Below are 24,656 nucleotides of genomic sequence, written 5' to 3'. Positions count from 1 at the left end.
AATTTGGAAGATTTTATTCATGGATAATACGAAAGTTGGTTTACAACAATTGAGAGGAATTCTCCAGTCTGATGACCTTAACTCTACTGAAGGTCTTCACCTCGGTCGGGGGCCCAGACAGGCCGATCCGATCTGGCCGAAGGCCGAGACGAGCTGGCCGAAGGACCACACCTCGGTCAAGGCTCAGGCAGAGGCCGAGCCGGGCTTTCCGAAGGACCACACCTCGGTCAAGGCTTAGGCAGAGGCCGAGCTGAGCTTGCTGAAGGACCACACCTCGATCAGTTGCCTGGGTAAGGCCAAGCTGAACTTGCCGAAGGTCATCACCTCGGTCGGGGTCTCGGGCAAAGGCCAAGCCGAGCTAGCCGATGGTGTTCACCTCGGTCAGGGGGCTCAGGCAAAGAATAAGCTTTACAAGGCGAGCATCCACTCCTCGGTCGAAGCACGGGTAAGGCCGGGCTGACTTGACTGAGGGTCCCAGCATCGGTTTGGGACCCAGGCCCAGAGCCGAAGGAACTTGACCAAAGGCAATCGACTTTGTCAGGAGCGACGACTGTCGTAGGGTCGGCCCTCGGCTAAATTTTGGATCAATACCAGTCCAACGGACCCTTCAACTGGAGCTGAGGGAGAACACTTGGTGAACCACTTGATACTTGTTCCAGATAACTCAAGTCCAGAGTCCGCGGACTCGGGAAACCCCTCGGATAAGCCGAGGGAGCAAGACCGAGCCGTGCTTAAGTAGAAGGGCGGACCCTAAGGCTGGCAAGGAGGGGTTTCAGCCTCCTTGCGCCTAGCTACGGACTAAAGATCACCTTACTCAAAAGAACACAGAATGTAAGAAAAAATGAAAGTTGGAGCAAAAAGAGGAAAAAGAAATGCATTCATTGATAAGGCCCGAAGGCCAAGATTACAAGAAGAAGGCCCGAAGGCCGAGATTACAGAAGAAGGCCCGAAGGCCATAGTTATATAAGAAGGCCCGAAGCCCAAGATTACAAGAAGCCCGAAGGCTGAGACCAAAAACAAAAAAGGCTGTCTGTGCTGAGACCCGGGGTGACTTCAAGGGGCGTCTGTCGGGTTCGCGGCCTCTTCTTCGACGTGGAGGGTCTCCTGATCCAAACCCCCGTGGTTGGGAGTCAGAGGGACCTCTCGGTGCAGCTGAACCTCACCCTCCTCACTACAGCCTCCGCCATCGGCATCGGCATCGGCAACCTCGGTGGCTGATGGGGCCGCCTCAACGTCCTCCTCCTCGAAGATGAGCCCGCCATCCTCGAAGGAGACCCCTGGGTAAAGCTCGAGGACCCAGTCTCGGACCTCAGTAGCGCCCATTGCGAACCCCGGGGCGGAGGCGTCTTTAATCTCCTCCCGAAAGTCCTCGGAGGACCGATTCTCCTCGACCCCTCGGACCTCAGCTTCCTGAACTTGTGCCTTCATCTACGACTTTAGCTCCGCGAGCTTCCGATCTCATTCCCGACGCGTCAAGATGAGGTCCTTCTCCAGGTGCTCCACCTTCTCGAGGAGGATCGAACGCTCGTTCTCCAGGGCAGCCTTTTCTCGTTCGACGAGGTCTCGGCACATAGCTTCGGCCCGAGCCGCCAGTTGACCCATTTGATTTTGTGCCTACATGAAACACTAAAGGTCAGAATGCTAGGATAAAAAAAAATTAAAAAAGAGAGGATTAGGGGACCAAAGCTTACCCCGGCCATGAAGATGCAAGCGTTCATGATCATAGCCACCGTCCCTTGCCTCTGAGCCTCAGCGGCGTCTCGGGGAAGACTCCCCTTCATCACCAGCTCACGAGTAACTCGCCCGACGTCCAGCGTGTCATCCTCCTTTACCGACCACTGAGGGACAAACCCCACTTCGGCCCTCACGATCGCCACCCTCAGGCCTCTGGAGGCCGCGACGGGGGAAGGGTCTTGCGAAGGCCTGTCATGGCCCGAAGCAATGAGGGCCTGGACTGCATTGGTGCTCGGCCCCTTGACTTTGGACCTCTTCTTCGGGGTCTCGGAGGATGGCCCCTTCTTCTCTTTCCGCTTCGGCCTCGACTGCTATTGGGTGTCCCGCTCCTTGGCCTCCTTGATTTGTGCTTACCTTGCCGCTGCGGCAGCCCTAGCCTTGGCCCTGGAGACTTGCAAGGCAAAAAGAAACAATGGGAGTCAATATGAAGCACCGATACCTGAAGGAAACAAACTGAGGCTAGCCTAACTCACCCGGGCTAAGCCCGAATCTGAATAGTATGGCGTCGGACTTAAGGCAGTCGGCGTCGATCGGAGGACATATTTCTTGCCGCCTCTCCATCGCCAATGACTCCGCGTCTGCCCCGAATAGGGCAGGGGCGGAGTTCATCTCCCTAAGGTCAGGGATATCCCAGATGGTGCCGAAGGGCACCCCCTCGGATGACTTCACGAAGAAAAACTTCTCCTTCCACCCGTGGATTGATGTCGGGTAACCCTTTAGAAGCCAAAGGTCCTTCCAGGGGCAAAAGTAGTACCAACCCAAAAGCCCCTTGCAAGCCTGAAGGAGGAAGCAATTAATGAAGAGGGGGAGGGAGAGAGGCCTCTGGTGCCTTGTGAAAAAGACGACAAAGCTGAGCACCTGTCGCCACCCGTTCGGCGTCAGCTGGGTTGGACATACCCCATAGTGCCGAAACACTCGGGTGAAGAAGGGATGGAGGGGCAGCCGAAGGCTGGCCTTGAACGCCACCTTATACAAGCACAGCTCCTCGGAGTTCCGATAGCTTACTCGGTCAGATGGTCTGGGCAACCGGAGCTCGAAAGCGTCCGAGACACCGAAGGAAGCCCTCAACTCCTCCAGTTCTGGCTCGTCCATCGTGGATACGATGTTGAGAGCCTCCACTTCTAAGGGCTCCAGGGTCTGAGCTCGGGAATCGAGCACCCTCTTCCTGAATCCAGCACCGTTTGAGCCACCCTCGGACCCAGACGACGAGGTCGCGGATGACGAGTCGCGGGAAGAGGGGGAGTCGGTGGAATCCAAGGACATCCCTCGGACCTCCCTTGGACTCTGATGCCTACGATTTGACTTCGTCCTCTCGGAGGACGATGGGCTGTAGCCCGACGAACAAGACATGAACTTACTTTTGGGGTGTCCCTAAACTAAGGAAAATCGATACGAGGGCGAGCTCTTCTAAAGGAACACCGAGATCGAAGGTGAGCTCTCCGAAGGAAAAAAGAAAAGTGCCCCACAAATGGACCCCTGCACTTTATAGATGAGGAGGAAAACGGTATGACTACCCGAGCATTAATGGAGCCGCCACGTCAGAGTACGAAACCTTGAGTTTTGTGCCCGAACGGACCTGACCAAAGGTCCCCCTCTCGGTTAGGAGTTTGGCCAAAGCCGAACGGACCTGATCGAGGGTCCCCCTCTCGGTTAGGAGTTCAGCCAAAGCCGAATGGACCTGACCGAGGGTCTCCACCTCGGATTACAACCCTAACCGAAGGTCCCCCTCTCGGTTGGGGATTCAATCAAAGCCGAACGGACCTGATCGAAGGTCCCCCTCTCGGTTGGGAGTTCGGCCAAAGCCCAGCGGACCTGACCGTGGGTCCCCCTCTCGGTTGGGGGTTTGGCCAAAGCAGAACGGACCTGATCGAGGGTCCCCACCTCGGATTGGGAGTTCGGTCAAAGCCGAACAGACCTAACCGAAGGTCCTCACCTCGGATTGGAAGTTCGGCCAAAGCCGAACAGACCTGATCGAGGGTCCCCCTCTCGGTTGGGAGTTCGACCAAAGCCGAACAGACCTGACCGAGGGTCCCCACCTCGGGTTGGGAGTTCGGCCAAAGTTGAACAAACCTGACCGAAGGTCCTCACCTCGGATTGGGAGTTCAACCAAAGCCGAACAGACCTAATTGAGGGTCCCCCTCTCGGTTGGGAGTTCGACCAAAGTTGAATGGACCTGATCAAGGGTCCCCACCTCAGGTTGGGAGTTCGATCAAAGCCGAACAGACCTGACCGAAGGTCCTCACCTCAGATTGGGAGTTCGACCAAAGCCGAACGGACCTGACTGAGGGTCCCCCTCTCGGTTGGGAGTTCGGCCAAAGCCGAGTGCAGCTGACCGAAGGTCCCCCTCTTGGTTGGGAGTTCGACCAAAGCCGAACGGACCTGACCGAGGGTCCCCCTCTTGGTTGGGGATTCGGCCAAAGCCGAACGGACCTGACCGAAGGTCCTCACCTCGGATTGGGATTTTGACCAAATCCGAACAGACTTGACCGAGGGTCCCCCTCTTGGTTGGGAGTTTGGCCAAAGCCGAACAGACCTGACCGAGGGTCCCCACTTCGGGTTGGGAGTTCGGCCAAAGCCGAACAGACCTGACCGAAGGTCCTCACCTCGGATTGGGAATTCGGCCAAAGCCGAACGGACCTGACCGAGGGTCCCCCTCTCAGTTGGGAGTTCGGCCAAAGCCGAGTGGACCTGACCGAAGGTCCCCCTCTCAGTTGGGAGTTCTGCCAAAGCCTAACGGACTTGACCGAGGGTCCCCCTCTCGGTAGGGGGTTCGGCCAAAGCCGAACGGACCTGACCGAGGGTCCTCACCTTGGATTGGGAGTTCAGCCAAAGTCGAACAGACCTGACCGAAAGTCCTCACCTCGGATTGTGAGTTTGGCCAAAGCCGAACGGACCTGACCGAGGGTCCCCACCTCAGGTTAGGAGTTCGACCAAAGCCTAACAGACTTGACCGAAGGTCCTCACCCCGGATTGGGAGTTCGGCCAAAACCGAATGGACTTGACCGAAGGTCCCCCTCTCGGTTGGGAGTTCGGCCAAAGCCGAACAGACCTGACTGAAGGTCCCCCTCTCGACTGGGGGCTCGGAGCAAGGCCAAAGTCGAACGGACCTGACCGAAGGTCTTTACCCCGGCTGACCGCAGGCCTCGGTCGCAAGCAAGGCTAAAGCCAAAGGAATAAGGCCGAAGACAGGAAAAAAAAAAGAAAAAAATTATAATTACGAAAAATTTGATTACTCCCATAGGAAGAGACTCCTAGCGGGAGTAAGGGGGCTCCTGATACAGCCAAATCAATCGCTCAGTAGGGTGAGGACATGTGTCGCCCACTGGGACACGTGTCGCCCACCAGATAGGGAGTACAAAGACTATCACGCTCTATCATGTCGCTTGCATGAAGGGAATATTCCCCACAAGAAGGACGGACATATTCGACCGGGACTCGGAAAGGGAGGAAGGTGGACCCGAGAAGGACAAGGGGAAGGCAAGAGAAAACCCTAGACCCGAGGAACCATATAAGAGGGCACGAGAAGAAGGAAGAAGGTAAGCATCGATACCCACACCATTACTCCCATACTGAAAACTGTGCGACCAACCCTAACTTGAGCGTCGGAGGACTAACCCCGGACAAAGCTCCGGGCCTCCGCCGTCTGTGCTTGTGTAGGATCAACTCATATGGGGTTTTTGGCAGCAACACATATTAATGACGCAATCTCACATTGGTTGTGAATGACTCAACTATCAAGTATAAGAGTCACAAAAGGCTACCTCACTTTGAACCAATTGTGTAAGCGGGACGGATAGGATCGGATGGGGAGAGAGAGAGAGAGAGAGAAAGAGAGAGAGAGAGAGATTAACCCTCCCTTTTTTGTCCTTCATTCCCATTAGGATTTCTGTGAAATATTTCCTATTGTCTTTTTCCCTCTTATTTCCTCTCACTTATCTGCCTTGCAAGGTGACGTCTCTAAATATGTCTGGCGACTACAAAGGATGAGGAAAGCATGATTTTTGGAGTCGTCATTTAGGATTCAAGGCCTAAAACCCTATTGTGAAGCCCAATTCTGATTGAGGGATCGAGCTCAAGTAAGGGGTTGGATTCTTATGAAAGGATGGAACCCCAAAATTTGACTTCATATTTTGGTCTATTCCAGGGATAGGTGTTAGTGTCAAGTTATGAGTGTGGGAAGGTGTCAGGCATCCACCTCGCCTGGAATTTTCGGTCTTTCTATTAGATGCTTGGATTTTGAATATTCTCCCCTGAGAATTTTAACGGCCTAAGCTAGCATGGAAGCTTTATCACATGAGATAATGTAACACATGTATACTATTACATGATTGCAAAAACCATTAAGACATCACATGGAATAATACATAATCTTTATTGAAATCACGCAAAATGATAAGTTGCATAAAATGATAGAAAATGCAACTAATTTATTTACATATATGTGCGATGCCTCATGAAATGATGATTATGATTGTTATCTTATGTGAGGAACACATATGATAACACATGGAATGCTGAAATAGACTATCATTTATATCAGGATTTCTCTTGTGAAAAAATCAAATTGGAAAAGAGTAAGCTTTTCCTGAGTAGGATTCAATCTTCTAGAAAGCAAACCATTGCAGATGCCTTGGGTATTCCCATTTGTAACTTCCCCACAAAATATCTCGGGGTAGATATTTTCAAAGGAAGAGTCCATCAGCATTCTTTGCTAGATGTCAAGGACAAAATCAAGAGTCGCCTCACAGGCAGGAAGGGCAAACTCTTATCTATGGCAGATAGGGTGTAGTTGGTCCAATCTGTGATCTCAGGTATGCCTTCTCACAGCATGTCAATGTATTGGTGGCCCTCATCCATGATTACTTTATTAGAAAAGTGGATGAGAAATTTCATTTGGACTGGTGACTCGGACTTTTCAAAGGCTAGATATCACTGTCAAAGGGGATCATGTTTGTAAACCAAAGGGAGAGGGAGGCCTTGGAATCCGTCGGCTAAGGGATGTCAACACTACTTTGTTATCTAAACAAGGTTGGAATATCAAACATGGCTCCTGAAGTCTGAGTTCTTTCTTCAAAGCTAGGCATTTGGGGTCTAATTGCACTTTCAAAAAATCATACACTTCTTCCTCCATTGGATCAGGCATTAGAAGAGTTTGGAAGTTTATTTCTAGCAAAGAAAGGTGGATTGTAGGCAATGGCACAAAAATACATTTTTTGAAGGATACTGGATTGGAGACCTTTCTATAATGGACCACCTAAACATGGGAGAAGAGGCTTTCTTTGAAGCAAAGCTTAAGGTTGCTGACGTCATCTAAGAAAATCAGTGGAACCTTCCTAAGGTATCTTTTACTTTTTTGAAAAATATTTTCAATATGATTCAAAAAATCCCCCTTCCCTTGTCCTCTGTTGAAGACCATTGCTTTTGGAAGTGCACTCCTTTGGGGATTTTCTCCACTTTTTCTGCTTGGGAGGATATTCCTCGAAGAAACCCAAAAGTCCCTTGGTTTTCAATGATTTGTGAATTCAAGCTACAACCAAGACAAAAAATGTTTGCTTGGAGGCTTATGAATGGAAAGCTACCCATGATGATCAGATCAAAGCCAAGAGCATCCCCCTCCCTTCCCAATGCTCTCTTTGTCTGATGGATGAGGAAACGGTGCAACACCTCTTTTTAGAATGGAGGTTCTTGAGGGAAGTATGGAATAGGTTCCTTTCTTGTTTTAATTTGACTATACATAATCATTCAAGTTTTCTTGACTTTACTTTTTGGATTAGAAAATGCAGAGTGATCTCTGTGAGGGATCCATGGTTAGCTGGCTTCATTTTTACCTCTGACCACATTTGGAGAGAAAGGAACTCTAGACGATTCCAGACGAGACCAAAAGACCCTTGCTTTATCTTCAACATGATCAAGGGAGACCTTGGGAGTCCACTCTTGACTTACAGGGAGTAGTGAACCATCTCTTAGACCTCTTTATTTGTAGGAATCTCGGTATTCAAGGTGTTCCCAAGAAACCGCAATCTTACCTGGAAATTTTATAGTGTAAACCGCCTGTTGGATGGGTTAAACTCAACGTTGATGGGTGCTCATTGGGTTATCCTGGTAGAGCTGGTGTAGGGGGCTTGTTCAGGGAAACCTTGGTCGATCCATTGAAGCCTTCTCCATTTCCCTGGGAATTCAAAATAATTATTATGCTGAGTTCTGTGGTTTGATGGAAGGTTTATACAGAGCTAAATTGCTAGCTTTCTAGAAACTTTGGATAGAGTCAGATTCAGAAGTTGTGGTGATGGCAGTTCAGGGAAATAGCATTCCTTGGTTCGTGATGCAAGAATGGATAGGCATTGTTCATTTCCTATCCACTATTGAGTGGAAAATCACCCACTACTTCAGGGATGGAAATGTCATCACTGATTTCCTCGCAAAGCATGCTGCCATAAATAACTACTCAAGAAATGTTATGTTGTTCCCTTCTTATATCAGGGATGAGATGATGCACGATGCAGTGACCAAGCCTCGTTTCAGATTTTATTTTTAATGTTTGATTTTTCCCTGTTGATGCCAATGCCGAAGGTGGGGAACTTGGAAAAATAGGATGCAAGACGATCTTCAAGTAGAAACCCAAGGTAGACCAAGATTTCATTTTGTTTAGCCCAGCTGGTTTTTGGTTTTTGTGCTCTCTGGTCTCTCCCTTGTTGATGGCAATACCGAAGGTGGGGGTTAGGCTTGTGAGCCATTTGTTATTTGTTTGGTTTGTTTCATATTCTTCTTGTATTCCATTTTTTTTATTCTTAATACGATCGACCTTTTAGTGAAAAGAAGGTGGGGAACTTCCATTCATCTCTTTTCAGATGTACCTTGTTTTTGTCTTCGATTTTTAATGATATCTCCAGAACCTTTAGAAGAAAAAAAAAGTAGACTATCATTTAATATACAAATGCATAAAGTAATGCATGAAATAATAAGAAGAAGTCATTATTTTATGCGGTGAACACATAAAATAATGCATGCGGAGATGGGGTATGTATCATGTACACAAATGAAATTACGATCTAAGGTTTACATGATAACAATTGATGAAAAGTATTAAATTTCCAGTAATTCTCCCAGACTCAGGGGCAAAGATTTGACTTTCTTCTCATTTTCTTGGAGAAATTAAAAACTTTCCAGCACTTGGGCAAGAAACCAGACAGGACTTCCGTGCTATTGTTTAGAAATGGATTTTGGTTTTGGAAATTTGGACAGCGCTTCCGCACTATATCCCTGGAATAAGAATAAGTTGTGGGAATGCGGATAGGACTTCCATGCTATATTCCTAGAATAGGAATCAGATGTGGGAATACGGGTAGGGCCTCTACGCTACATTCCTATAACATGAATCAGGTTTTGGGAATTTGGGTAGCGCTATATTCCTAGAACAGGAATCAACTACGAGAATACGGGCAGGGCTTCTGTGATCATAAAAATAGACAGGTATACAAATATTTAAGCAGTACTTCCATACTGTAAAAAAAAATTGAACTTAATCACAAAAAATTTATGTAGTGCTCCCACACTAACCTGAAGTGGATGACACAGGCTTCCAAAACTAGAGCAAGAGTTCCTTACTTGGACATCAATGTCAGCAAGCTTTGGACGATTCGCTCTGGAATTTAAGACTTTTGCATTCTCTCTCTCCCTCTCTTTGGTAGGGGATTTTTGAAATAGAGATTTCTTTCTCTCAGAATTTTGTAGCCTTTATAGATGGTGACCTTGGTCACCTATTTATAGAAAAACCCAAGGCATCCATGAAAAGACCCTTACATGGAGATGGTAAGTGTAACCACCCTTAAAGGATTCGTGGGAGCATAAAGTGAAAGCATTTTATTAAGAGGACTAAGCTCCATGGAAGGCCTTGGGTGGGCAGTAACCTAGCAGCTTGGGCGACTGAAGACTTAGACAGTTGATACCTATTAGCTAAGGGAAGGCAGGTAAGTTTGGTTTGGTTCGGGTTTGGTCTAGTTCGTGTTTGTTCTGGTTTCATGGGTTCAAAGTTTAGGTATGAACTATTAAACATCTGGGTATCCATTCTTTTTGTGCAAGATATCAATAGGACCGTATTTTCGAATTCTCTCCAATGATACGGGAATTGAGCATATGATAGGTTCGATTGTCGTATTCTGGAAAAAGGTATTAATAACCACTTTTGGTCACGCTCCCCGCATCATTTAACAATATTTGGTTGAACTTCTGACCGGTCTTACATTCAATTGTACTCCACAAGTTCTTGCATAACGAATTTAGGTTGGGATAACTGGGATTAGCAAGGATAGTCTGGACTTGTGCTGAAAATTCAATTTCTTTGTGAAAGGGGGAGTACATATTTCATCATTGCCCATAATTCATCATTAACAAGGGGTGACAAAATTTGGTGTCTACAAATTGGTTTTAAGATAGATGGAAGTCTTAACATGGCATTAGAGCTGTACGTTGTGAGTGACTAAACTATCAAGTATAAGAACAAAAAAGGCCACCTTACTTTGAACCAATTGGTGCATACACTTAGGACTTGGAGACAAGAGGGCAAGTGGGTCTTTTCCAAAGGGGGAGAAGAGAGACATTTGGGTACTTAGGGGGAGAAGAGAGACATTTGGGTGCTTACCTTCATCGGCCTTCGTCACTGACGTCATTGCCGTCATCTTATCTCTACATGGCCGGTTGCATTCTACTCAGCAGTGGCAGCGGTCGATTATGCAGCACGCCCAGCTTCGACGATAGGAACATCACTTCAAGTCCCCCTTCCCATCCCAACATTTGCAACAACCGTCATCACCACCACTGGAATGAGAAAAGGGTGAGGAAAAGAACCGTGTGTGATCTGGATCTCCAAACCAAGGATTCTCAAAGTGATATGACCTTGCATTATGCGGCTTCTCTGGTCTCCCCTTGTTCCTATCGAAACGATACCAAAACAACGCCGGCGCTGCCACCACTAGCACAACAGTTAACTCCAGCTGAGGAGATGGGCTCTTGCTCCCTACCCCTACCAGCCCTTCTCCAAAGTTGATTTTAGAGATTTTCTTTTTAGCACGTTAATGGTTATTTTGGATTCTTGGAGATGGGCTCCTGCTCCCTGTTTCAAATTTTCTTTTATTCTTGGAGATGGGCTCCTTCTCCCTGTTTCAAATTTTCTTTTAACACGTTGATTTTCCTCCTACAAACATTGACATCACAAAAGAATATTGTAGCAGCAGCCACTATTTGGTGGGGGTAAGAAGACCTAGAGGAAAAGAGGATGGAAGAGAAGGAGGGGTAAGAAGAATAAAGTAGCGGCCACTGCAGAATAAGATTGCAGCAGTAGCATCGACATCACTGCAGATGCAGAAGAGGAGGAAATGGAGGAAGAGGGAGGAAGTATACCTATTGTCATTGCTACTACTTTGTCATCAGGCATAAAGGGGAAAAACAAGAAATTCAACTGGCTCTTTGGCTACTTTCTTCAGCAAAACCGTAACTAGGATGTCGATGACCTTAATTCAGTCCTTAGTTTGTAGGATTGTAGTTTGATAAAAATGAAATGGGGAAAGGGTTCTCAAATAGGGCTGACATAATGGGATCGACGTCCGTCGTTATCCGTTGCCGCCCCTTTGAACGATTGCCGGTGGAATGGGGATCAAATCGATAGATTTGGGTGAAAGAAACAGTAACTTATTACAAGGGTTTTTTAGGCACTTCATATTTAATAAGGGAATTTTGGTATTTAAAATAAAATATTATTACTGACATCAGCATATACGGTATATTTCTTAACAGTGACTGACGGTAGGGGGTCCAAGTCTAATTTGCTAGAAGGGGTGTCCCTATAATACTGGCATTCTCCAGGGGGTGATGTTGTAAATTACCCTTATATTAATAATAAAAAAGAATAAATAGATATACAATAGAGTTACATTCTTATAAACACTGAACCCGATGCATCTCTAGCAATAGCCTTACTGAGATCTTGTAGTACAAAACTCAGTGACATACAAAACTTGCTCGAAAGGGAAGGAAAGCATCTTTGGCAAAAGGTCAACAGGCCAGTTCTCGTCTTTGTGGACAAAATCAAACTATATTTCCAAAAAAGAGGATGAGTTACTCAATTTGACATAAGTGCCACCAGATTTTCCATAGAGCTTAGGACTGGTTAGTGATATATTGAATTGCACTTCGAGTCTAAATGTACCTTGATTCTTCAATACTACAGATATCTCAAGTATGATTCTATTTGGATTGCTTCAATTCTTATGGATGTTTCATAGTCTTAGAAGAAGATCCTTAAGAATATTGACATCTTATCTATGTTCATATTCAGGATTCCATTGTGATGGTTCTAACATTTGTTTTGGCTTGATAATTGGCATTCCGATGGTGCGCTAATTTAAAAATATGGTGACAAAATTAGATACCATGCTAGTTCTGATAGATTGTGATATGTATAATGCAATCAATCATTGGGAGGTAACACGTGTACCTTGATTTGTCTGAATCAATAATTTCCTACTATTGAGAATCACCTCATAAATGCATGCTTAAGATTATAGGAGATTACAAATTACAAAATACAAATTCCTAAGACAAGTAATGATTGCCATTTGATGAAGTCTTTGATGAGTGATCACTTCAATTGGTCTTGGCGATGGAAGCTTCATAAATCATTATGCCACTAGGGTGGACTTACTGAGGTGCTCTTGATGATGCCAACTGAGTGTCATCACGTGCCACTGATGGATTTACCCAAGCATAGAACACTTGAAGCCAAAATATGAGTGGACTGACACAATTGTAACCTTTGAAGTTGCCACTAGTCAAGATCATGATAGAGACTTGACTATCCAAGGAACCATTGTTTTGCAAATCATCTTACGCACTTGCAAGGCACCAATTGTTGTTAGATAATCTAAGTTAGCCAAAAATCTAATTGTATGTATCACGTTTCAACTGGGTTGAGTACTTTTTTTTTTTTCTAATGACGGGTATGTATTTAGCCTAATTACTCTCGTGGGTTTATATCGACTTTACAATCATATGGATCGAGTCATACTGAGGTTAAATTAGAATTATTCAATTTTCATTGAAAACAACGAAGAGCATGAAAGACCCCTTATGAATTACCCTATGAAAAAGGTAAAAAGAGTGGAATCCAGGACCACACGCTTCCTCAGACTAAAAAAAACTAAATTAATTATGAACTTAAGAAAAAATGTATAATGATTTGATAGATACAAGACTGAATCAAATTCACAAACCTAAAACCTAAATACATATATTTCATTGGAAGTCTACGGAAGATATGTGCATTATGCTCATGTGCCTATTTCATACTGCAGGATGGAGATGACTCATTTTTTTATTTTATTTTTAGTAGAAGATGACTCTACCTATTGCCCACATTATGAGGTGGACAACTAGGGATATATAGGTAACATCAACGTATGATAGAAAAAGGTTTAACCAAAAAAAAAACATATGATAGGAAAGATATCTTTCAATGCATTCATATATAGATAGAGAAAGACATTGGCAAACAGCAATGTATGACAACATATGTATATGATATGATGGTAAGGTTACCTCTCTGTCTCTCTCTCCCCAATCTTCCCCCAACCAATTTTTCTGCTAGCTGTGATTCTATTGTGATATAGTTGACACATGAAGATCAAATCAGCATCAGAAGCACTGGTCCCACCAAGGAGATATCTCCCAACTCCCAAGTCAAAAAGATTGAGCAAATTTTGGATTGTTGAGTCATCTCATTTGACCCATGTTTTGTTATGGTGCAATTGATTGATTATTAATTATCATTAAAGAGAATCATTTCATGGATATGAGGAGGTTAAGTAGACTGTCGCTGATTTTACAGAAGTTAAGGTTTAACCAATAGGAGATCTGGTTGAGATGAAAGAAGCATGTGGGATTTTTTTAAAGGGAAGAGAAAGAGAGATAGACACGAATTTGAGTATACTATTAGCATATATATAGAGAGAGAAAAAGAGAGAGAGAGAGAGAGAGAGAGAGAGAGATTACCTTGGTCATCCGACTTGTACCACTATAATTAGAGCCCGGGGAAAAATGGTCCAGAGGAAGGCATATGAATCAGATGGTTAGGATTACAAATTGTTGGACCACTTGGAATAAAAGCTCTAGTTCCATCCACCCCTTTGAATGGTTCAAAACCACAACATTTTTTTTTTGGTAAGGTTCAAAACCACAACATATAGCTAAAGGAAATGGCAGCAGTCACAAAAACCATACTGGTTCGGGATTTATAACCCTTATTGGGTTTCTTGTTGGCTATTTGATGAGCTCGGGATTAGTTCATTGCTTGTAACTAAGAACTGATTTTTCTAAAAAATAAATAATTAAATGAATAAGCAATTGTTTCCTATAATTTCTATGTTACTTTCATGGGGTCATAAATTGAAATTGGAGTGGTTTGTATGATTCTTTACACCTTATTTATGAAAAATTAAAATCAATTTAATCTGAAATACTGAAATGGTAGGAGCTGTTTCAAAATTTTGTTTTTTGGTTACACATTTTTTTCTCTCACTGTCAACAGGTTTATAAAAATATAAAAATAGAATACAAGATTAACGTCCAAGAATTCCTAGCAGTACAATACAAAAACAAATGATTGCTCTTTAATCCACCTTCAACATTGCCATCAATAGAAAAGAGAACCAACTAAACAAATTTCACTTTGAAATCAATTAAACCGATATCTAGGTCTATTCATGGCATCCCATTCGATTTCATGTAACACAAAAGACGGGGGATGATTCCAAGAAGAAGAGATTCTTGATTTGGCTGCCTTTTTAACAAATACATTGGCGAAAGAGTTAACCTCTCTATAACAATGTGTTATTCTCCAAGATACCTTCAGTTTGACTAGACTAGCAGGCCCATACTGACCCTACAAATACATGGTCCAGGTCATCCTGAGATTGAATGAGAATCATTCAAGTTTCACTAAAAACAGTGAAGAGCACTAAACACCCCGTGTGAGTGACCCTAAAGAGGCAAGAGGATTCAAACTCAAAACCACATGCTTCTTGAGGCAAAGGTCCCTTGCCAACTTCACTATTCCCTTATATTTCAGAAGAAGAGTTCTTAGAATGTAGAAAACTCAGATCAACGCAAAATAAATAGACCAAGAAATTCCTTCCAAATCCTGAAAGAGAAAGGGCTAATCCAGAAAAATAAGTTAGCTGCTTACCATTGCATTGAGGCACAAATTGCAACATTAGACAAATGGAATTCTTCTTCAAGGTAACTATGAATCATACTCCAGCCAAAAAGAGAGAGTTTACGAGTGAGCCTTTTATACTAAATCAAGGACTTCCAAGGAACAAGAGGTTGCTTGTTACTAATCTCCTCACAGGAAGATTTAACAGAGTAAACCTGATTGAGATGGAGACCAAACTTTCCAATCATTAGAGTTTGATAAAGGCAGCGCACGAGAGAAATAGCCTAAAAAATCTCTTTCAAAAAATCGACACTTTTTTTGGTAAAAAGTCTCTTTTTTAATGGAAAAGACCACTTACCGTTCACCACAAATTCCCTAACCTTGCTGAAAAAGCAATGAAAAAAGAAAATCAATGTTAGAATTTTATTTTACTAGTAATTTATGTTAAAATAAAATATTATTCTTTTTCTTTCTCTTCTAATGGTCTCATCATCACCATGCCCCCACCTCCATGTAACATCATTCGATATTTTAATTTTGAAATTGAAATTGCATTTATTCTTGCTTTTTAATGAATAAACATTTAATTTAATGGGCATAACAATAACTGTCACCACAATTTCCACCACCAGCATCCTCTCCCAAAGAATTATAGAAAATCTATTTTCAAAAATTGAACTAGCAAACGGATTTTTTATTTTAAAAATATTCTAAATTGATACAACTTAAATAATTTTAATTTATTTATCATTTTATTTATTGACTATTTCTTGAAATCAATCCAAAATTGAAATCAAATGATTCCAAATCAGCCCTAAAGGATAAGCAAAGAAGAAATAGAGAAAAACAATGAGAAACATGAAAACTTGGGGGATGAGGACCATGATTCTAAGTATTGGTATCGGACCGATCATTTCAGGTGATCCATATCGGTTTGGTAGGTTTTCGATCTCGATACTTGGCTGATACCATATTGGTTGAACGGTATGAACTAGGGGTAAAAATGTCAAAAAATCATTTTCTTAAGAAAATCAGGGGTATTTCTTTTCGATATGATTGATCCCATTCCAATACCATATCGAATTTGGGGATGGCGAATACCTAATCTGATACCGTACGTACACTAAAACCATGATGCTAATAGAGCGGTCTTGTTGTGTATAAATATATATATATATATATATATATTTATGAAAGTCTTCTTGTATATCTTCTTTAAGTTTGATTCCCAAGAGGAAAAGAATGAGAGAAAATATTAGTGTGAGAAAAGAAGGCTGTCAACAATAGTGACTAAAGTACAGCGGGGACCAATTGGAATGGCCGCCAGTGATCTCAATGGGCCGAAACAATTATTGGTGGCCCCATTTTTGCTTGCCTTAGAAAGAGATTTCAGATGGAAGAAACCCTTTGATGTTGATAACACATTCTCTCTCTCTCTCTCTCTCTCTCTCTCATATTTCTATCTAGGAGTCGTCGTGTCTTTATTTTCAAAACCAAAGATGCGATAAGTATGTGCTTGTTTTCTTCAACCCTGTTCGGTCGGAATAAATCCCACCACTTACATGTCTTACAACTCCAGCCATCCTCTCTTATGCCCTTTATTGTCACTACTCATCTATGTGTTCCTACACATGCACACCATCTCTCTCTCTCTCTCTCTCTCTCTCTACTTTTTACCTTTTTGTTTTATTCATAGAAGTTATTTACTATACGAGTAAAAAAAAATTTTTAAATTAAAATATTTTGAATTCTTTTAATATATTTTCATTTTAAAATGATAGATTTAATGTCATTGAAAAAACTGTATTAAATAATTTTGAAAATAAGACAAAAGGTAATTAAATAACGATGTCAAGTTCTAAATACACTAATATAGGTGTCATTTAGACATTCATTATATATATATATATATATATATATATGTATATGTATATGTATTTGTATATAATACATGATAAGGTATGGCAATATATGAAAGGATATATTTGACTTTAATGAGTATTTGATAAGTCAACAATGCACATTATGTGCTAAATAACCAATAGTTAGAGTTGCCATATCATTCTTTCACACGTGGCAAATACATAGAATATGTTAGGGTGTGTGGAGACCTTTTTCTCAAATATAAATTATCTAGAATTCGTACAAAAGATGACTTCCTTGCTTGGCTCTTTGCAAGGGCAGTTTGGTTTGGAAGCTTGTTACTTGTATTGCCCTATCTTCTAGTACTCCTAGTTTACAACTTTGGGTTCAAAACAGGTCGGCCTTGAGGCTTTATGGAAAGAAAACATATAGTGAAACACTCTCTCTATGCAACTTCTTTTTTTTTTTTTTTTTTTTGTAGGAACTCTGTATGCATGCAACTTCATATGCCACATGCTCTAAATGGTTTTGTCTTCAAAAGACATATGAGGACCCCTGTTTTTGTCATTCAACGAGCACAATGAGCCTTCAAAGAGTTTCTAGAGGCCTGTGGGCCTCCACCAAATAGCCTCACGATGGCTCAATTGCCATAATATCAGGCTTGGTGGTTATTGCAATCAGCAGCAAGAAGATTTCTTAAGCTTAACTATGATGCATTCCTCCAATTAAAGAGCACAAAGGGAGGTATTTGATTCATTTTTCGTGACCATAGAGGGAGGTAATCTCATTTGGCCTCAGAACTAATTAAGTTTCTTATCAGTGATAATGGGTGAAGCAATGGCAATTCGTTTAGATCTCCTTCAAACTATAGAGGATGGTTCGGACCATCTTATGATTGAATATGATAAAGAAAAAAGTCCTCATCTCCTTCCTTAAAGGTGAGTATATTTACCCACCAATTACAATGATTCCTATTATTCAAGATATATCTTATTTAGCCTCCAATTTAGAATCATGTAATTTCGACTTTATTCCAAGAGAGAAAAACAACTTGGTTGACTCCCTTGCAAAGAGGGCATAATCTTTGACGTGTACGACTGTCTGACATATTTTCACTCTATGACTTCTTGACTTTTGTATTTGAAAATTAAATCATATGTACTGCACATTTTTATCAATGAAACTTTTATAACCAATATACATTATATATATATAATTCCCTTGAACACAAGTCATTGAGGAAAAAAAGTGATGATCCAAAAATTACCCATAGAATAGAAAAAGGGAAGGGGGGCGAAGGAGAACATTAAAAAAAAATGAAATAACTGAACCGAGTCAACTCCACTTTGTTAGTGGATAAGAGAAAAAACCAATAAAACCAATGACATCAACATTATTCAATTGAACCTTTCATAATTAAATCCAAAACTTTAGTTGCCATTATATCTCCACCTATTTTATTTTACTTGATCTTGTATAGCAGCTTAATTCATTGTGGGAAGTGCCTTTCCATTCATGGAAGCATTGTGTCCACAATTAAAATATCCCATATTCCTTAAATTTCACCACCGCAAATTAAGCTTTCATGGTACAATCTCTCGAGTATCACACAGCCACTCAAGTTTTTTGTAAGAGAAAAAAGAGAGGAGAAAAGAGGTAGGATGGTTAATCTATTCAATGGAGAATCAATAATAAAAGGTTAAGAAACACTGTAATAAGACCAAAACAAAGCAATCAATTTTCTTTACTCTCATCCTAGGCAAAAATAAACTCAACCCCATTCCCTCCCCCCTCCCCCTCCCCCTCCCCCCACCCAAAAAAACACTCTACTAATATCTAATAATGTAGTTCAAGAATCTAATACCCAAAGAAAAATGGACCCTAATGAGAGAAATATTGACAATATACAAGATGTACAATTTATTATATTAAGAAGCCCCCACCAATAGGTTACAACAACAAATCAGCTGCTTCCATTTTCTCAAATCCTCCTTTGCTAAGGCTTTTTCAAGTCCGGATCAGCTCCTCATTTGGGGAGAAGAGTTACCCTCTTCAAACGGATTGTACCGTGCTATTCAGATCATGAGTCAAAGCATTTAATGCACCAAACTTATAGCCTTACACCCCATCCATGATGAATCTCATCAAACCAAACTTGGCTGCTGCTTGGTTGAGTCACTTGGCTACAACCCCGGTACGAGTCAAGGGAATGGAATCTCAGGGATAGGAGTGGAAAAATTCACCCTGGGTGGATATTTTCAAACTTGCCCGTAGGATTCCATTTCCTTGGCTCCAACTCGGGCAGTAGCGAAATTTTTTCCAAATTGATGTAGGGAGGTCACCACGTGGAGAGATGATCCATGCTTACTTTTTTCACCCTTTGGCAGCCTGGGGTAGTTGAGAGCATTGTTGATGAGAATCATAGCAAGGATCCAAGCAATCCTTGATGAGCTTTATATGAACCAATTTGCTCTCTCTTTTTTCCCCAAAGGGAGGAGCTGCTTCTGTGGTACCACCACCTTTCTTCGTTCCTTTCCTTTCCATCTTTTGAAAATTGGAAGGGCTGGCTGGCACCACCATTTGAGAGTCTGAGATTGATACCCCTTCCCTTAAAAGGGAGAGAAAGGATCAGATCAGCTCTGAAAAAAGAGAGAAAGAAAAGGAGTACTCATCAAATCATGACAGTAGTGGAGTCGGTGGTGGCGGTGGTGGTGGTCGACGAGGAGAAGCCACGGCAGTGAGATGTTTGGACTCAGCTTTCCAGCAGCGCTCTATATCTTGGGCTATCCTCCTGGCATCCATAGAAGCACCTAGCAACCCACGCTTTGTGAACCCCACTGCATAAAGCCCACACTCCCCTTTCCACCCATTTGGGAATGGCTTCCTAGGATACCCATCTTCCTCTGAAAACAAATCTCTCTCCTGTGTCCACACCAAGTTTTACTCAAATTTTCAGAATTCAATCAACCCATCACTTGATTACCCCCCTGTTTTTTTAAAGCCATAAGAATCTAATCCAAGAGAGAAAGAGTGAGGTGGGTAGGTATACCTTTAACCAAGAAGGTACGTTGCTTTTGTAACCAGTTGCAAAGATAATGGCGTCGAAATTCTCAACCTTTCCATCAACAAACTCCACTGCATGATCTGTTAGTCTCTTTATGCCCCTACAAACCTGCACCCATTCATTGACACATAGTGACATTTAGTTTACTCTTTAGTCCAAGTTATTGGTTCCACACATAATAATTCTTTATCAGATGTGATTATGTGAATAACCCGATGTAGAGACTTATAGGTATTTAGTACCTATGAGTATCTAGAATTAGATGTTGAGAAGAGACTCAAACAAACCTTTATTTGGCCGGATTGGATCTTGGCGAGAGTGCCTGCATCCAAGACGGGAGTCTTGCCAGACATGCTCTTGAGCTCTAGAGGGCCAAGAGGTGGGCGGCATAGACCTAGTCGTGAAGTATCCCCCAGCATAAGGCGAGAGACGAGGAGTAAGAATCGATCCACAAGGCGCATGGGAAACCACTTGAGCAACCACATGGACAGCCCGAAAGTTGATCTCCCTAGCATCTCTCTTGGCAAGACGTGCACCTGCAATCCCCAAAAAGAGATCCTTAGAAGAAGAAACAAAAAAGAGAAAATAATAATAATAATAATAATAATAATAATAATAATAATAATAATTTCATCACCCATTGACCAATAAAGATAATGGGTTATCATGGGACAATACGAGAGAGATAGAGAGAGAGAGAGAGAGGGGCTGAAACCAGTGAGCCCCCAAGCCTCTCCCTCCATTACTGCTACTTATGCTTCTTCTCTGCAGCGAAGAAGGAAGCTTTTGAAAAAAAAAAATGGCATTCAGAGTTTCAGTGCATATGATATCGAAACTCTAATTGCGCATGCGGACGAATCCCAAGAAAGCGTATAGAACAATTTTTTTTATTTTTATCTTGGAACTCTACATCCAGTGCTGCCGCTTACTACTGACTTAGAAATCAAGTGGTTACAATCCTCAAGATTCCTCAAGATTCGGAATGAAACCTTACTGTCTTTTCAGTTGGATATGTTTAGGAATTTATGGAAAGTCAAAATTTCCCGCTTGAGTTTTACTTATATTTTTAGGGTTCTTGAAGAAAAGTCGAAAATTCCCAACTGTAATATGTTCATCTCTTTCAAACCTATCTAGGGTTTTTAGAATAATAAAATTTGAAAGAAATCAATCTCATAAATCAACAAGGAAAATTAAGATCACATAAACCTATAATAAAATCAACCTGCCATATGACCGATATGGAATCATAAAAGAGAGCACAAGCTAAAAGTCGGTGTAAATACTTACTGTGTCTCTGACAACAAGTGATGGGCGAGCATTATGGTTGCAGAGGTCCAAACAGACTTCCATCCCTGAATTGCCACAACCCACCACCAGCACTTTCTTGCTATCAAAGTTTTGGCCGTTTTTATATTGACTGGTGTGTACTTTGGAACCTTTAAAATCATGGATCCCTTCAATTTCCGGTAACACTTCCTCTGCATTCTCTCCGGTAGCCACCACCAACCACCGGCAAACATACTCAGTCTCTTCCTTCAAACCAATAGTCATCACTTTCCAAAGTCCAAGGCTATGATCGTACTTTGCACTCTTCACAGTTTGGTTGAAAGCAGGACTTATATCAAACACCTTGGCATAAGATTCTAAATACTCCATAAACTGTTGCTTTGTGGGATAAGTAGGGAAACCGGCAGGAAATGGCATGAGAGGAAGCTCGCAGAATTGCTTAGGGAGATGGAGACGAAGGCGATCGTAAGTCTTGAGCTGCCAAAGAGAAGCTATGCAATTAGCCCTTTCCAGGATCAAGCTTGGAACTCCTCCCTCCTTGAGACAAGCAGCTGTGGCTAGACCAGATGGACCTGCACCTACAATGACCGGACCAGGAACCCAAACACGCCTTGGTGCACTTCCTCTATCCATCTTGTTTTCCAACTGATCATGAACCATTTTGCCTCCTATTTCTCTCCAAGAGTCCATGAACAGATGTTTTTATGAATGGTGCAAGTGTGCAACCAACCAACCCGGAAAGAAGGAAAGAGGGAAACAGTTAAAATAACTGATTTTTGTTACTTGGGTAGTTTCAGAATTGAAAAAGGAAGAAAAGTTGGTTCTCTCTACAAAAAAAAACCAGTAGTCATAAGGAGTAGTACTATTTCTATCTATGAGATTAGGGCGGAGTTTAATGAGGCACTTCTCACTTATCTTAGATTCAGAAAGAGATAGAGATAGAGAGATAAGGCTGAGGAATAGGGAATTCCTCAATTGATTGAGGAAGATTAAGACCTAGGGCCTTATCCACTTATGGGGAATAGATCTCCAATGGAGGAGAAAACGGAGTAGAGAGAGAGAGAGCTACGGCACCTCAGGTCCTCAACCAACAACAGACCAAGTGTGGAACCATGGAACCATGGAACAGCAGAGGGAGAGGGAGAGGGAGAGGGAGGGAAGTTGAGGGTTGAGAGCTGAGAGTGATATGTATATATTCCTTTTGTTCACTATTGTATTGAATTGAATTGTACTTATATATATGCAAGGGGAAGTGGTAAAGTTGGTAACACTAGTGTGTCATCTCTCTCTGTTAATAATCTTCATGATCAACAACAAAAACTTCTCCTCTCGACCCTATTGAAACGTCACTCAATCTGTCATATCAGACTATATGTGTGTGTGTGTGAGAGAGAGAGAGAGAGAGAGAGAGAGAGAGAGAGGGGAACTCCTTGTCTGGGTTCTCCATTTTTTCTATAATCTAATAGGCTTAGGAAGCAAGGGATCCCTTCCTGCCCTAATAGTCCCTAACCATCCGATTGGAACTTTGAAGAGCCACCGATTAATGTGGACGGTCGAATGAGATAAGTGGACTACATTGGCCCACATGAGGACATATAAATAGAGGTTGATCATATATTGATTTATGATCGTTTCTTTAATTAATTCTAAGCTTTTTGAATGAAAGAGTGCTGTGAATCTCTGCATCCACATTGGCTAGACGGCAAAAGCGCATGGAGTCCTTAAAAGTCCAAAACGCCAAAGTTCTCATCTCCTCTGCCACTACAATTGATAGTTTTGGTACCTTATTGCCCCCATTAGGGTGGAAAATAATCCTTTGTTTTTTCTCATCCCTGTTTTTCCTTGTTTTGCTACCTGCAGAACACGACACGTGGACAATTTTAAGACCAACGCACTAGATGTAATAATCCTCACGCAACCTTGACCGTTGATCTTAAAGTTGTCCACGTGTCGTGTTCTGCAGGTAGCAAAACAAGAAAAAACAGGGATGAGAAAAACAGAGGATTTTGATCCCATTAGGGCAGGGTTGGCACGAGGCCAAGTATCTCCCAGCCACCTGGCCTGGAATAAGGAGAATCTTTGCTGAGTCCTATATGATCAAACGGAACAAACAGTATATCCCTCCTCAAAGATTCTTTTCTCTCTCTTATCATTCATTTCAACTTTGAACAGCATCAAGCACAAAAGAGATTTCAATGCTTTCTTTTAACAAAACACACACTTACACAATGCGAACGACAAGGTTCGATCCCACGACCTCCTCCCCTAGGTCATTCTTGGCCAAGCCGACTCCTTGGATAGCCCTCGGCAGAGCCGACCCCTTGGGTCACCCTTGGTAAAACCGACCCCATGGGTCATCCTTGGCCAAGCCGACCCCTTGGGTCATCCTTGGCGAAACTCGACCCCTTGGCTCATCCTTAGCCGAGCCGACCCCTTGGTCATCCTTGGCCGAGTCGATCTCTTGGCTCATCCTTGGCCGAGCAAACCCCTTGGGTCACCTCCCTAAGGAGTCTGATCCGATCCTAGCGATTGCGGGGTCAATCCTGAGGATCGCTTATTGTCAGTTCAGAAGCTCTTATCACCAGCTCAGCAAATGTTATCGCTAAGAGATATCCCAACAAGTAAGGTAATAGTTACCTAGTGGGACTCTTTCAAGAGTTATCCTAACAAGAATGAACTACTTGCCAACATAGGACTCTTATCAACGTAAGCCCTCAAAAAGGGGGATCGATCATTTTTCATAATAAACTCGCTTGAGTATTTGTTGTAGAGAAAATCTGACTTAGGCATCGAAGAGTCCCCCGTCGGGTCAGCCCGGCTCTCCTTTATCTGCTCTCCTGTGCAGGTCTAGTGTGGAGTACCCAGTCTTGCAAGGGAGATCATCCGATCAATTTTTACCACATCAGATTCATATATGTTTGGGTTAGGCTTTAGATTTATTATATGTAAATAAATAAAATTGTAACTGTACGGGGATTAGGATTTTTAGGTTTCCTATATATTGTCTATCTGATGAAAAAAAAAAGGAGAAAAAAAAAAGAAAAAAGAGATCACATTGTGAAGTGGGGAGAGAGAGTGCTTTTCTGGTGAAAATTCCTATGCTTCTTTCAAACGCATGTAGGTTTTCATCCAAAACTACAATAAATGCTCATGTTATTATGATTGTTTTCTTGGTTTCATGGTCGTATTTACCAGTTCGCTCTCAACAAGTGGAATTAAGTGAGGTTCGACATATTATCGTAGATGGTGTATTGAGATTTGAGAACATGTGATGCACAATGAAAGTAGGAGAAGGTATAGAAGCATGTTAATTTTTTTCCACTGGAGTGTGTGTTGAAACGCAACCCTAAAACGATGCAGAAGATAATGGAAAAACAAAACAAACAATGCACACGGATTTTACGAGGTTCGGCAAGGTTGCCTACGTCCCCGGTGAGATGAGATCCTGCTTCACTATCAATGGAGAATAGGGTTACAACGCTCTTCCTCACACCTCTCCGTATT

General features: G+C 42.6%; 1 protein-coding gene across 1 annotated transcript; it reads right to left on the bottom strand.

The window, feature by feature from the left end:
- Positions 1–18,697: 18,697 nt before the first annotated feature.
- On the bottom strand, positions 18,698–22,339 carry LOC122060542 (indole-3-pyruvate monooxygenase YUCCA6-like). The gene is made up of 4 exons (XM_042623672.1): positions 21,153–22,339; positions 20,153–20,401; positions 19,851–19,973; positions 18,698–19,723 (listed from the first exon to the last, which is right to left on the bottom strand). Exons 1-4 carry the CDS (start codon positions 21,840–21,842, stop codon positions 19,478–19,480), a joined length of 1,308 nt encoding a protein of 435 aa, XP_042479606.1. The 5' UTR covers positions 21,843–22,339; the 3' UTR covers positions 18,698–19,477.
- Positions 22,340–24,656: the final 2,317 nt, after the last annotated feature.

This window comes from Macadamia integrifolia, chromosome 2, assembly GCF_013358625.1.
Source record: "Macadamia integrifolia cultivar HAES 741 chromosome 2, SCU_Mint_v3, whole genome shotgun sequence".
In the NCBI taxonomy this organism is placed as follows: Eukaryota; Viridiplantae; Streptophyta; class Magnoliopsida; order Proteales; family Proteaceae; genus Macadamia; species Macadamia integrifolia.
Note: the sequence above shows the minus strand (reverse complement) of the source record. Positions and strands in the feature narration are given on the sequence as shown.

Excerpts from the sequence above, each read along its gene's own strand:
- LOC122060542 (XM_042623672.1), bottom strand. The coding sequence starts at position 21,842 with ATGGACTCTTGGAGAGAAATAGGAGGCAAAATGGTTCATGATCAGTTG. Across the intron at positions 20,402-21,152 it reads CACTTGTTGTCAGAGACACA|GTGCACGTCTTGCCAAGAGA; the intron begins GTAAGTATTTAC and ends TGGGGATTGCAG. Across the intron at positions 19,974-20,152 it reads TCCAATCCGGCCAAATAAAG|GTTTGTAGGGGCATAAAGAG; the intron begins GTTTGTTTGAGT and ends GAATGGGTGCAG.